Here is a 15,317-nt window from a genome sequence, read left to right on the forward strand (position 1 = left end):
GTACCAGCTTACTGTTCATTACCTATTGGAATTACTGGCTGGGACCTTGGGACATCTGAGACCACCACTGGAGGGACAAGGATCTAGGAGTGATCTGCTAGGAAAGCTAGAAAGCAGCCTGGCAGAAATTAGGCTTAAACCAACAGTTTATGCCATATTCTATAATACATTTGACATGGATGTGTGACTTTAATATTTAAGTTCATCTTTTTAAAAAATTAGAAGAGAAGATCATACCTTTTATAGCTAAAGGGTAGGAGATATATTCTTACCCAAATAAGAGATAAAAGCAATTACAAAAGATGAAATAAATAACTTTGATTTCATAGACTGAAAAGTTTTTGCATAGGCAAAATTAATATACCTATTACAAGAAAGGCAATGGCTATATAAGAAAATTCTTTGTATTAGTTCTCTGAAAAGGGTTAGACATGCAAGACATATAAATAATTAATAATATACTTAATAATATAACTATGAAACAATAGATTAGTGGTCAAAAATATTAATAGAGTTCTCAAAAAGAATTTCAAAATCAAAACAACTCTGAGATTTCATTTCAGATCCTGCAGATTGAAAAATATCACCAAAAAGAATGGCAATAGTCAATGTTAGAGGAGTTGTGGGAAGATAGGGACATAAATACATTTTTAGGAGAGCTTTAAATTGGAAAATAATTTCAAATTATTCAAATAATGTAACTAAAATGTTCATATCTTTTGGGTATCCCAGTGCTGGAATTATACCATAAGTAAGCCACTGATAAGAAGAAGGTCCTCATATACACCAAAACATTTATAGCAGCTCTTTTTCTGATAACTAAGAATGGGAAATGATACAGATGTCTATCAATTGAGGAGTGACTAAACAAATTGTGGTGCATGAATGTAATGAAATACTATTGCATTATAAGATAAAAAGTAATGTAAGGAATACAGAAAAGCATGTTCAGATCTCCATGAACCAAGCAGAGTAAAGGAGAACCAAGAAAACACAATGTGCAAGGACTTCTACAACGTAAATGGAAAAAACAACCATACACAAAAATATCAAGTCAATATTGCAAAATCATAAAAAAACAAACATGACTGAAAAGAACTATTAGAGGATACCCCCAATTCATGCCTTCATGGAGGTGGAAGCTCCAAAGCTGTTGTACCTTGCAAATATGTTTGAACTTTTTTAATGTATTTTTAAATTGTGCTGATTTTGTTCCCTCTTTTTTTAAAAATCTTATAAAATTCTATTTTTGAGATATCTCTCTGGGAGAGGGAAGAAGAAAGATACTGGAAGAAACTACGATGATAGAAAAAAAAACACAAAAGATATAAAATACAACTAGGGAACACAGTGGAGAGAGAGCCAGGACCAGAGAGATTTGGTAGGACTTGGGTTCAAATATGGCCTTAGACATTTCCTCCTTGGGTGATCCTGGATAACTCATTTACCCTGATTGCCTAGACTTTGCCACTCTTCTCTCTTAGAATTGATACTAAAACAGAAGGTAATGGTTAAAAAATAAAGACACAAATAAAGGTCTGTTTTAAAGACATGTACACTACTTTACAATGCTAGAGCAGTGGTGGTAAACCTATGGCACATATGTTAGAGGGGGCACTCAGAGCCCTCTCTGTGTGCATGTGTGCCATTTTGCCCCAGCACAGAGTTAACCAGAGTTTGTTACTAGAAAGTGTGATATTGGAAATTTGGGTTTCCTTGAACTGATCTTGAGATCCCTAATCTAAACTTCCTGTGGACCTTTAGATCTCTTACAAACTACATTTCCCGTGATTCAATGGGCTTCCTGTCTTATGTGGTGATATAAGCCAACGTAAAAAGAAGCTTAAATAGGGAGATTGGGATTGGTACTTCCTCTTTTCCGGCTGAATAAGCCAGGTGGGCAGAGGAAATGGTGCGTGGCATTTGAATTGGCTCTTATCAGGCATGTGGCTTAATTACCAATATGGATTGCAATAAAACTCTAATATTTTAAAATATATCCTTCTATATGAATTTTATTTATAACAAAAGCCAGAGGGACACAGGATCGGGCTGCTACCCCCCCACCTTTCCATGTACACCTAAGGACATTTCTCACACCCTCTGCCCTCTAAAAGGTTCACCCTCACTGCCATAGAGAGTCTTGGTTGATTGATTTCCATTCCCATGTCTATATTTTCCTGTTTTTTTCCCTTGTGCTTTATTCATATATTTGAATACTTGTACTTGTCAAGGAGAGCAAAATAAAATTTACATTATAGACAGGCAAATGGATCTGTGATCTTATTAATTAGGGAGTTCTCAATAATGATGCAGAGCATAGCTTATCTGAGCCAGGACATCTTATGTGACTCTTCTTCATTTTCTCCCCAATAAAGAAATTAGAAAAGCAAGTAGTAGTAGGAATTGAGTGAACCACACTGACTCCATTCAGTAACTCAGTTCTGGAGCTGGTTCAGTTCTCTTTCTGTTTAATTATGAGTCTAGTCCAGTTTCTGTCTTATGAGAAAATTATATTCAATTATGAGAATTGTAAGAAAATTTTATTGCATTGTTTGAACCTAGCCTTCCATAGCTAGACCACTTCTACTTGTTGCTTAGAGATCCTTAACTAAGGACCTAGTTTATAATGACCAGAAACCCAGTCAGATCTGAAGACTGTTGCAAGGAGTTTACTCACAATTATACATCTCAAACCAACCACATGCCATATCTGAAAATTGATCCCATACTGATCAACCAGTTATTGTTTCCATGTTCCTTTCTTTGATTGAATACAGATACTTAGGAGGAGTAGGGCACCTCTTTTTCTGATTTCAGGGAATTCATTTTTTCTCCCCCTCCCAACTTGGAAAGTCCCTAATCTTTCCTTCAATTAGAATTCAGATGATCTAATTTTGTATCCTGGTAATTGTTTTCTTTTAATTAATTAGTCTTATATTTTAAACCCTTATTTTCTATCTCAGAATCAATATTGTATAATGGTTCCAAGACAGAAGAGTGGTAAGGGCTAGTCAGTGGAAATGAAGTGACTTGCCCTGGATCACACAACTCTGACATATCTGAGGACAGTTTTGAATTCAGAACCGGTCATCTCTAGGCCTAGCTCTCAATCCACTGAGCCTCCTACCTGCCCCCTAATTAGTCTTAATTGATTGTTTTCATTGCATAAAAATATGATTCCCCCTGTATTTGGGGGTCTGGTGCCACAACTGAGAAGATCTGGTCCTGATTTGTTATACAATTGGCATGCATCGCTTAATAAATTGATTTGTTGCTCAGAAGTTCAAACCTTTTTTCCTTACCACCACACCAATGTTTGCCACTGGAATATTATCTAACACCATGGATGTCTTCTGTACTTTCTCCCAGACTGTGGTGACCAACTATGATTCCATCAGATCCTTGATGAAGAATGCTGCCCAATCCTGACAGAAATGATGGACTTGGGGTAAAGATTGAGATATATTTTTTTGGACATGGCCAATGTAGGAATTAGTTTTTCTCTACTACGCATATTTCTTATAATACTTTCAGATTTTTTTGTTTTTGTTTTCTTCTAACATGAGTGGAACACAGAAGGGAGAGAAAATAGCTTTTTTATCAATTAAAAATTAGTAATAGGAAGTTCAAAAGAGGATAAGGTTGGAGGAAAAGATAATGACTTCTGTCTTGGACATGTTAATTTTAACATGCTTGTGCAATATTCAATTCAAGATGTATAAGGTGTAAGGGTTGCCAAATGTAAGGGGTAAAAAGTGGTTTTGGATGGGGGCAGCTGGGTAGCTCAATGGATTGAGAACCAGGACTAGAGGTGGGAGGTCCTGGGATCAAATTTGGCCTCAGACACTTCCCAGCTGTGTGACCCTGGGCAAGTCCATTGCCTAGCTCTTACCACTCTTCTGCCTTGGAGCCAATACACGGAAGGTAAGGGTTAAAAAAATAAAATAAATAAAAAGGGGTTTTGGTTGGGTGAATAGTAAAAGGTTTGGTTGCTAAGGAATTGAATAATTATCAATCCCCAATTAAAAAATAACCTCAAGTCAAAATGACTTTTATGGAAGTTTATTTACAAATGGAAAGAGGAAGAGAAAATAAGAAAATCAGAGAGAATAGGATAGGATAAGTAATCTAACACACTAAGTAATTTCCTCCAGTCCCCTAGTTTAACCCAGGCAGATCTAATTAGCCTTCAACTGGAGGAGACTCATCCTTGAGCCCAAGGTAGGAGGGCCGGAGGGCCGGAGGGCCCCAGAGGTAAATGAAGCAGAAGCTTCAGTCACAGAATCTCTTTTGAAAGAACAGTTCCTTTAGAGAAGTCCAGGAAGATTTAGTCTTTACACTCACCACTCGTAATTCCAAGGGAGAGATTAACAGCAGTCTCACTTAGTCCAAGGTCTCAGCCAGCTGTCAGTGCTCCTCCAGGTCCTAGTCACCCACCACATGAAGAAGCGAGCAGCTAAGAACCAAAAAGTGTGAGCCCCGGATATTCTTTCAATTTATCCAGGTAATTTCTTTCATCACTTCCTGTGCCTCCCTTCCAGTTTATGTGCCCAATCACAACAGACACTTTTCTTAGGACTGCCTGGGGGTAGTCAGTCAATTCTGATTCATAGACCTCCCCACTTGAGAGTTAAGTGCAGTTGTTTACATTTTTGGTGATTAGATTTGAGAAAGGGCAGGGTAGATTTAATCTCATTATCGCCAAGGTGATGGGAGATAGAGCTCTGGAGAGAAGATAGAGCTGGATATACAAATATAGTAAAATGGTATATTAGAAGTGACAATACTACTAAATTAATTTATAAATTCACTGCCATATGAATCATACTGTCAAACAGTTATCTTATACAACTAGAAAAAATAAAGAACAAAAAGCTAAGAATCTCAAAGGAAATAGTGGGGAAAAGGGGTAAGAGGGAGGTTCATAGAATCAAATCTCAAACTCAACTACAAAGCAATAGTCATCAAAACTAGCTGGAGGACATAGAAGAAAAACAGCTGCTTGAACACATGGGTTGAGGCGGACATGATTAGGGATGTAGACTTGAAACTACCACACCAATGCAACTATCAACAATTTGGAAATAGGTCTTGATCAATGACACATGTTAAAACCAGTGGAAATGTGTGGGAGGGGGCGAAGGGGAAAGTAGGAGCATGAATCATGTAACCATGTTAAAAATGAATATTAATAAATGTTTAAAAAAAATTGAAGTGTGGGAGGGGGGCAGGAGTGGGACAAGAATTGGAAAGCACCAGTCTGTTATCAAAACAATGGCAGTATCCTCTCTCCAATAGATATATTTTTGAAATTGTCTGAAACATAGATGCTTATAAATTTAACCCTATTATTAAAATACTGGGAAAACTGACAAAAAAAAAAAACTAGCTGGAGGGGGCAGCTGGGTAGCTCAATGATTGAGAGCCAGGCCTAGAGATGGGAGGTCCTAGGTTCAAATTTGGCCTCAGACACTTCCCAGCTGTGTGACTCTGGGCAAGTCACTTGACCCCCATTGCCTACCCTTACCACTCTTCTGCCTTGGAGCCAATACATAGTATTGACTCCGAGTGGGAAGGTGAGGGTTTAAAAAACAAAACAAAACCTAGCTGGAACTATTTAAAAAGTAAAAAATAAGTCATACCACAAAATGTATCGTATCTACATTAAATACACAAGCTATATGGAGGACAGCAGAGAACATGTTCTCCTTTAAGGCTTTATCTCAGGATTGCTTCTTATTAAGAGAAGAGGAAAGTTAAGCACAATCTGACTTGATCTCTAGATTTATGGGGATGATTCCAAAGGCTTTAGAAAAAATATAGGTAGAATTACTAATAGCCTAAAATTCTTTAGGAAAAGTCTATTATTAAGGACTGAGAAGCTCTTAAGTTTGAAATTCTAGAGACACAAACAGAAATTATCCCAATGAAAAAGAAACTGGGGAGCTGTCTAAAAAAGACCCATGTGGATGCATAGAGAACTGGACCGACATATTTTTGAAAGAAATATCCAGAAGATGGAATTAAAGAAAGAGAATATAAAAAGAAAGAGAATATAAAAAATAGCAGGACCACATAAGAGCTAAACCTGAGTAGGAAGGCTAAGAATAACAGTGGGCTATTTAAGGCTCCACTGATAAAAGGAAAATCAAAGATTTTATAGACCTATTGTTCAGGGCAGATAAGACATTGATAGAAGATAACAGAAAGAAAGTAGAATTATTCAATCTACTTTTCTCCTTAGCCAAGAAAAATGCTAATAGAGAGTTCAACTCAAGATAAGAAGGAAGAGAGATAGTAAGAAACCAGCTCATTGTCCTTGAAGAGAACCTAATGAATTGGTTCCAAGTTACTAAAAAACAAAACAAAAAAACAACTATTAGACATGATTGCTGTACTGTCAAATATCTCTGAGAAATCTAGAAGCAATAGTTACAAGAATAGAAAAGGGAAACTATCACACACACAAAAAAAGAAGAAAGTAGAGTAAGCTATCAGCCTATAATCTTGACTTTGATTCCTGGAAAAGCACAAATGTTTATGAAACTCTAGAAAAGTAAGCAAAGAGCACAAAGAACCAATATGATTTCATCAAAAATAGACCCCAGCAGCCCAATATAATTAGTTCCCTTTTTTTATAGGGTTGCTAGATGGGACTCAATATAATTTACCCAGATTTCAGCAAAGCACTAAAAAAAAAAAAATCCTTTCATGTTATATTTGTGGACAAGATTGAAAGTGATAGATTAAGAGACAATATAAGAAAATTTGGAAATAGTTGAACAAATCAATCAACTGAAGGATTTATAGGTGTTATTTGTCCTTCATTTAAGAAGATCAATGAGATCACAGAATGTGTTGTCTTGACTTGTATGTGAATTGAGTTTAACTGAGATAGAGTTGCCCAAATTGTCAGCTTCACTCTGTCTTCAGCCATCAAAGTCCAGTGGCAAAGTAAAAGTCAGAATGACTGGCAATGGCCCAAGATGCAGCAGATGACCTTGGTTCTTCAATGTCTGACCAAGTTCTAAACCCTCTACAGCATCTGCTTCAGCTGTCTTCATGGCCATAGAAAAAAATTATTCTTATCCATCCATTCCACTGGGGGATGTCTTCATACTCTTGGTGTAGATATCCCCTACATCACTGATAGGTTTGAGGCATGTCAGTTATCCTGCATCTCTTGAGATGGTTTTTTACTAGAGTGTGGCTGCTATCCATACTACAACTTCTTTAAGTGGAGTTGACTTACAGGTAAACACCTCAAAATTGGATGAGAAACCCTGAAAAGGGCTCTGCAAGATTTCACATCAGAGGCACTAGTCCTCCCTGAACACCCCATACACAGTGCTAGGCAGAAAAAAAACAAGCAAAATTAATTATTCCTGGCCTCAAAGAGACAGACAGCAAATTCATATAAAGATATTTGTGAAATACATACAAAAGAGATACATGGGAATGATGTAGGGAAACATCCAGGGAGACCAGGGATGGCCCCATGGAGAAGATGATTCTTGAGTTAGGTCTTAAAGGAAACTAGGTGTTCCAAGAGGTGGAGGTGGGAAGGGAATACATTCCAGGTATTTGGGAAAGTCAAGGCAAATAGATGGAGATGGGAGATGGAAGGTTGTCTCTAAAGAACAGCAAGAAAGCCAGTTTGGTTGGATAGTAGGGTACCTGAAAGAGATCAATGCATACTGGTAAGTTGTGAAAGGTAGAATGGAACCAGGTTGTGAAGAGTTTTATGTGCCAAAAAGAAGAGTTTATATTTCATCCTAAGGGCAATAGAAAGCCACTAGAGTTTTACTGAGTTGGAGGAGAGTGAAGAGTGTTATGGCTTGACTTGTGCTGAGTGAAATATGGATTAGAGAAGGGAAGACTTTATACAAAGGAAACCAAGCAGAAGACTATTGCAGATGTAAGGAATTAAATGTTATGGTTGGACTAAATATGTGAGAATTTTAAGATAATACTGTGGTTATTGATTTTAAAATTAATACAGCCCATGTCAAAATGACTTTCAGTAGCTTTATTTACAAAGAAGTGGAATGAGTGAAAGTAGATAAATGTGAAAGAGGGTAGAGAAAGAAGTCTAATTTATTACCCTAAATGTTGCTAGTCCCTGAATCAACCCATGCAGGGCTTGTTAACCCCTCAGCCAGAGGACTTGGTGGTAAATTAAGCAAGGGTTCAACCCACATGGCCTCCTCTAAGAAGGGGAGGCTTCTCCTAAACTAATCTCTCCAGAAGCCAGGAAAGGAAGGTCAGCTTTTCTCTTGCCACGAGAAGATCCAAAGAGAGAAGATCCAGGAGCAGTCTTACCAGACTTAGCAGTCCAAGAGCCAGAGCCCCAGGTCCAAGTGAAGCCGAAGACCAGTCTCAAGGCAAAGTCCCAAAGGAGAATATCCTCCAACCTGAAAATTCAGGATGAAGACTGAAGCCCTCTTGGACAGGAAGTTCATCATCTTTTATAGTCCCTTTTTTTATGTCACTTCCTGTCCCTTCCTCCACTTTATGGAGGCCAATTGCCTTCTTTAAATTTGATTAACGCTGCCCAGGAAATATTCCATTGCTTCTGGAGGTATATCTCACTTTAGTAAGTGGTTTGTGAAACTCCTCTAAGTGTTAGGTAGGGGTGTCTTCACTTTTGGTTGATTAAATTTAAAAGTAACCAAGGGGAGAGTCAATCCCATCTTCACACATAGATCCAGCAAGAATTAGAGTGATGAAAAATTGGAAAATGGGGGAATGCCCTTCAATTGGGGACTGGTTGAACAAATTGTGGCATCTGTTGGTGATGGAATACTATTGTGCTCAAAGGAATAATGAAGTGGAGGAATTCCATGTGAAACGGAACAACCTCCAGGAACTGATGTAGAGCAAAAGGAGCAAAACCAGGAGAACCATATACACTGTGGCACAATCAAATGTAATAGACTTCTCTACTAGCAGCAATGCAATGATCCAGGACAATTCTGAGGGACTTATAAGAAAGAATGCTATCCACATCCAGAGAAAGAACTGTGGAAGTAGAAACACAGAAGAAAAAAACATTTCCTTGATCACATGGTTCAATGGGGATATGATTGAGGTTGTAAATCCTAAATGATCACTCTATTGCAAATATTAATAATATGAAAATAGGTCTTGATCAATGATACATGTAAAATCCAGCTGAACTGCTTGTTGGTTATGGGAGCAGGGAGGAAAAAGGGGAGGGAAAGAATACGAATCATGTAACCATGGAAAAATATTCTTAAATTAATTAATAAAAAAAGAAAAAGAAAATAAAAAGAATTAGAGTGATGACTATGTGAGTGGAGAGAAATCAAGTTAGTAATTAAAGGTTTCATGTCAATTTAAAGGAAAATGTCTAGGGGAATATTCCAAGTAATTGCCCTTGACCCAGTTTTGTTTAACATTTTTATAGTGACTTGGATGACAGTCTTGAAAGGTAGAATGAGACCAGGTTGTAAGTTATGGACCATTTTATTAAGGTTACTATAGAGAGCCAGTGGCATTTTGCAGTGTCGGATTGTTAAGACAGGAAAAAGAAAATGAGAACAACCAGACTAGTGGTTAGCCCATGCTGCTCCAACGCTACGGGATTTGGACTTTATTTTATACTGGTTTCAAACAAAGAAAGAGTCACAGCTGTGAAGGGGTTACAAATCATACACAATCCATTAAAGTCTAAAAAGTAGAGATACAGGTACAAGGACAAGGGCCAAATTCCAACCACCAATTAGTAGGGGTTAATTCTGGGAGCAAAAATATATTTCATGGACATGTTTACTAATTGCGTTCTGCCTTGATTTACAGATCTGCACCTGGTCAGATAGTCTGGACTAAATTGTCTGTCTAGGCCTTATCTAAGTAATATATTTTTTAGGGTTCAGGCCTCTTAATTATCAAGGAGAGAAATTGTTAACTCAGTAGCTGCTGGTCTGCTTAAGGACTCAAAGCTTTCCAATAAGAATATTGAGAAAGGTGGGGATCTAAAAATGAGTCAAAAGAGGAGCCTCAGATTTTTACCTTAGATGGCCCATTCTATCTGCATCTGACATGCAGTGCAGAAAAAATCATACACACAGTTTTACTTGCCGATGATTTTGTAATGGGATCCAGATAAAACATCTATTACAGACTCTATTTCCCTAAATGACTCCTAATAGCCTCTTGGAGGTGTCAAGTTGTTTTTGGATTAACCTACCTGCTGGTACCAGAACTTTTCAGGGCTCAGGTGACCAGGACCAAACACAAAGACTGCCTCACCCTGGATTGGTCTCATAGGGAATCCAGATGACAGGCCCTAAATTTGACCCTATTTCTCCAATGGCTCTCAACAGGTTACTATGTGCCAGACATTGTGCTTAGCCCTGGAGATATAAAGAAACACAAAAGATAATCTTTAATCTCTGAGGAATTGGCAGTTTAATGAGGGAAACAACTTTTGAACAAATATGTAGAAGCAGGATCAATAGGAAACAGTCAAGATGGAAGTCACTAGAATTAAGAGAGATTAGGACATGCTTATCAGATTTGCAGGTAATTCAAAGGAAGTAGCATAGTTAACACATGAGATAATACTATCAGAATTCAGAAAGATCTTGACAGGCTGGAACACTTGGCCAAATGTAGTAAGATACAATTTAATAGGAATACATTTGAACACCTACTTTCAAAAAATCAAGATGCTGGAGATATCTCTGGTCTACAGTTCATTTGAACACCTAGGTTCAAAAAATCAAAATGCTGGAGATATCTCTGAACTACAGTTCACTTGAAAAAAGATCTGGGGTTTTAGGGGACTAAAGGCTCACAGGTATATTATTATAGTTAGATGGTATAGCAGATTGAGCCCTGGAATAGGAGTCAGGTAGACTTGAGTTCATACCCTACCTCAAACATTTACTCTTTGTGTCATTTAACTGTCTCTGTTCTTCTCATCTGAAATGGAAATAATAGTATAGCATCTACCTTCTAAGGCTGTTGTGAGGATAAAATGTTCACTATTACTTATAGCTAGAGTTAACACAGGAGGCAGCTAGGGGGCTCAGTGGACAGAGTAATAGGAGTTAGGCAAACAGGTTAATTGACTTGCTCAGGGTCACGCAGCTAGTACATGTCTAAGGCTGGATTTGAACTTAGGTCTTCCTGACGCCAGGTTCAGCAACTCTATCTACTGATCCCCTAGTATTCCCTTGGTGCCTCCTCCCCCTGAAAATTCATTTCATCCCTGTACTTTTCCCACTAAGTACATAACATACCCTTAGGGCCCCTTCCTCTCATTATCTGATTTCTCTCTGAACCTCTATTTTAAGGAGGGAAAAAAAACCCCAAACATTCAGGCTAGTCATGCCTTTATTTTTCTCCAGGGCCACTTCCTGACTCTCTAGACTTTCTCTACTATATCTATTCTTTTTCTACCCTAAGTCCTCTCTGTTTGTCTCTTTCTCCCTCATCTCCATCCCAGACACACACACACACACACACACACACACACACACACACACACACACACGCCCCATTTTAGTTTCCTTTCATATATTGTCTTCCCCCTTAGAAAGTAAACTCCTTGAGTTGTAGGGACCGCATTTCTGCTCTATTTGTATTCCCAGAAAGGGGTTTAGCACAGTGCATGGCAAATAGTAAATGCGTAAAAAATACTTGTTGACTTGACTTGATTGGACTTGAGGGGCAGATGAAGCAACTAGTGAATCACTCCCCAAAAATGGAAGACCCACTGTAAAGTTTAATCTTTGTGAGGAAACTAGGGAAAAACAGTGGATAGAGAGCCAGGCTTAGGGTTGGGAAGTCCTGGATTCAAATATGGCCTCAGACATTTTCTAGGTGTGTGACCCTGGGCAAGTCACTTAACCTCCATTGTCTAACCCTTACCACTTTTCAGCCCTAGAATCAAGCTTTGATTCTAAGAGGCAAATTAAAAAAAGTTAGTCTTCATCATTAATATAGTCTCATCACTTTCTTAAGCCTAGACAATCAACAAAACAATAATTAGCTCTGTGAGGTATTGGTGTTGTATTAAAGATTTTTCCTTTGTAACTGCTTTGGTGGATCTATGTATTTCCAGGTTGACACTGTACTACTGAAATATTCTTCTAAAAGGTCTTCCTACCTCTAATCTCTATAAACCTCAGAAATTTTTACAGTCTGCTGCCATACTTACTTTATGCATAGATCTGGTCTATGTCACCCCTCTTCTCTAAGAGCATCAGGCCTCCTCCAGGATAAGGTGATCACTTGAAATCTCATCCCCAGCCAGGCTGATTCAGTTTTTGATACTCAACACTTTCTCACCTCCTTCAGGATGGAGCAACAAATAACTCCCCAAACTAACCCTTATTGAAGCCTCAGAACTTGCAGAACTTTCTAGGTAACTTTCCATTTTCTATCATCATCTCTGCTTGGTCTCAGTTCCATGGAGCATCCCACTTCCTTGCACCCCCTTTTCAGTTTCCACAAGATTGTAAGTTACTTGAGGGAAAGGACTGTCTTTCCTGTTCATATGTGTACCTCCAGGATTTGGGCAACCAGGATTTGGGTTCAGTGGATAGAATGTCAGCCCTAGAATCAAGAGGACCTGTGTTCAAAACCAGCCTCAGATATTTACTAGCTGGGTGACACTGGATAAGTCACTTAACCCTATTTGCCTTAGTTCCTCATCTTTAAAATGATTAGAAGGAAATAGCAAACCACTCCAGTATTTTGGCCAAGAAAATCCCAAATGATGGGAGTTTGGGTTTTAAAAGAATGCTCTAATGCAAAAATGAACAATATGGAAATAGATATCAAGTTATAACATTTGTATAACCCAGTGGAAATGCTTATTGGATTCTGGAGTGGGAAGGGGAGGAAAAGAAAATGAAATATGTAAACATGGAAAATATTTAAAAATTTTTCAAATTAAAAAAGAAAACCCCAAATAATGTCATGAAATGTCAGACACAATTGAAACCACTGTCACCTAGTAAGCGCTGAATGAATGTTTATTTAAATTAAAGACTTTCAATGTTCCCTTTCAGACTACTAAGTCCAAATTCCCTTGACTAATGTCCTCAAAAATCTAATGTCAACCTGCCTCTTTTGTCTTAGCTTATATGATTTCCTTCCATGGCTTTTAAACTGAATTCTGCAACCATTCCATACTTGCCCCCATTCTGTGCCTCTGCTCATAGTTTCCTATATCCTTAGAATTTCTTACCTTCTCTCTCTCTTTACTTGCTGAATTTCTACTGCCGACCTGAAAAAAAAAATACAGAACTGCAAAAGTAGTTTTAATAACAAGTCTTTAATATGGGCAAAGAAATTATAATCTTGGAAGTTAAGCAGAGCTGAAGCATTGGGACTTTGGTGATCTGCAAAAAAAGGGGTGCTTAAATAGATTTTAGGAAAAAAGTTGGGGGAGCAACAGCCAGGTTTTAGTTCAGAGAAGTTTGGGAAAGACCCATTAGGCCAGAGGCTAGGGTGATTGGAAAGTTCAGATGAGGCTTTTCAGATATTTACTAGCTCTGTAACCCTGGGCAAGTCCTTTAACACTGTTTATTTCAGTTCCTCATCTGTAAAATAAGCTGGAGAAGAAAATGGCAAGCTGCTTTGACCTATCTTTGCTAAGAAAATCCCAAATGGAGCCACAAAAAGTTGGACATGACCAACTAATAACACTACATGTTATATCTACCATGCACATTTATATAATTCCCACTAGATACATACTATGTGTCTATGTGTATGTATGCCTACAAGTATTATCTCATTTGTTCCTCAAAACAACCTAGGAGGTAGGTGCTATTATTATCCCTATCTTACAGTTGAGGAAACTGACGTTGACTTGCCCAGGGTCACACAGCTAGGAAGTGTCTGAGGTCAGATTGAAACTCTGGTCTTCTCAAACCCAGGCCTGACATTCTATCCACTGAGCCACCTGGCAGCCCCTTGGAGTCATTCTTTCAGGGACCTCAGCCTAGGTGCACAGTGGGTAGAGTAATTGGGCTTAAAGTCAGGCTGATCTGAATTCAAATGCAGGCTCGGGCACTTTCTAGCTTTATACCTCGGTTTGCCTCATTGTCTTCATCAGTAAAATGGGTATAATTGTTTCAACATGCCATGATTGTAGAGAGAGCAAGTGAAATAATTATTGTAAAGTCCTTGGCACATAGTAAATGCTACATAATGTTAGTTTTTAGTAGTAGTACTGTTATACAATTTTAAAAAATTATTGAATTTGGAGTCGAGGATGAGAGTTGAAATTCTACATCTGAAGCGGCCTGTGCAAGTCATTTAACCTTTCTTAATTTCGGTTCCCTCCTCTATAAAATGGAAGTTAATGGCTCAGATGGCCTCTAGAAGCCTTTCCAATTATAACAATAGCATCTCACCTAACCTTCCCATCTCCCTCAGAATTCTAGCAAGTGTAGAATAAGCTTTTTGTTGTCTTTGGAAAGCTCTAGCCAAGGCCTGAGGGCTTCCCAAGAACAATAATAAACATTTATATCACACTTTAAAGTTCACCAGGTACTTTTTCATTAAGTATATAGCCGCCTAACCGCCCTGGGAGGTAGATGCTCTTATTATTCCCATTTTAGATATAAGATCGAAAGTCGGAGCTGGCCCGGGGTTCCATAGCGACAATTAAAAAGTCTCCAGGCAAGATTTAATAAACTCAGATCCTGCAGGTTCCGGGCCGGACTTAGCAGCCAGAAAAAAGTTCGCAGAGTGCGCACCCTCGCGGCTAGGCATAGACATACGGGTCCCGGGTTAGAGCCCTCCTGGGCAAACGCCCGGGAAAGGGAGGGGAGGGGCCTCTCCGGGACGTTTATAAGCCGGGCTTTCTATTCCCTTCCCTTCCCCCTCAGCTCCTCCTCCTCCCCAGCAGAGCTGCTCAGCTGCCGCTGCCTAGGTCTCCCAGAGCAGCTACTGCCGCAGCCGCGTCGGCGTCAGCCATGGTGCTGTGCCCGGTGATCCGAAAGCTTGTTGGCAAGCGCGTGGTACTGGCCAGTGCCTCTCCGCGGAGACAGGAGATCCTCAACAGCGCCGTGAGTCCGCTCACGCTCCGGCAGGGGCTCCGCGGCGGGGGAGCAGGCGAGGACCTCGCTCCGCTGGGGGCATGGAGGATCTAGCTCCAGGGAAGAGGGGGAGGGGAGGCGTGTGTCTGCTGCGACTCCTAGGCCGCAGCTGCGCCTCGGAGACTCGGCCGCCCCCTCCCTTTTCCCGTTACCTCAGTTTGGCCTCCCTCCCCCTAGGAGGCTGACGCCCTCCAGCCCCCCCCCCCCCAACCTGGAAAGGTAGCGGCC

The 15,317-nt window shown here is 39.3% G+C and overlaps 1 protein-coding gene across 2 annotated transcripts in view; it reads left to right on the top strand.

Moving 5' to 3' along the window:
• The first annotated feature begins 14,966 nt into the window (after positions 1-14,966).
• Positions 14,967-15,317, top strand: part of ASMTL (acetylserotonin O-methyltransferase like) — a 45,702-nt gene continuing 45,351 nt past the window's right edge. For both annotated transcript variants that reach the window (XM_044670396.1, XM_044670397.1), the window contains exon 1: positions 14,967-15,059. In XM_044670396.1, the coding sequence (XP_044526331.1) occupies positions 14,967-15,059 (93 nt within the window). The remainder of the gene's footprint in view (positions 15,060-15,317) is intronic.

This window comes from Gracilinanus agilis, chromosome 3 (genome assembly GCF_016433145.1).
Source record: "Gracilinanus agilis isolate LMUSP501 chromosome 3, AgileGrace, whole genome shotgun sequence".
Classification (NCBI taxonomy): domain Eukaryota; kingdom Metazoa; phylum Chordata; class Mammalia; order Didelphimorphia; family Didelphidae; genus Gracilinanus; species Gracilinanus agilis.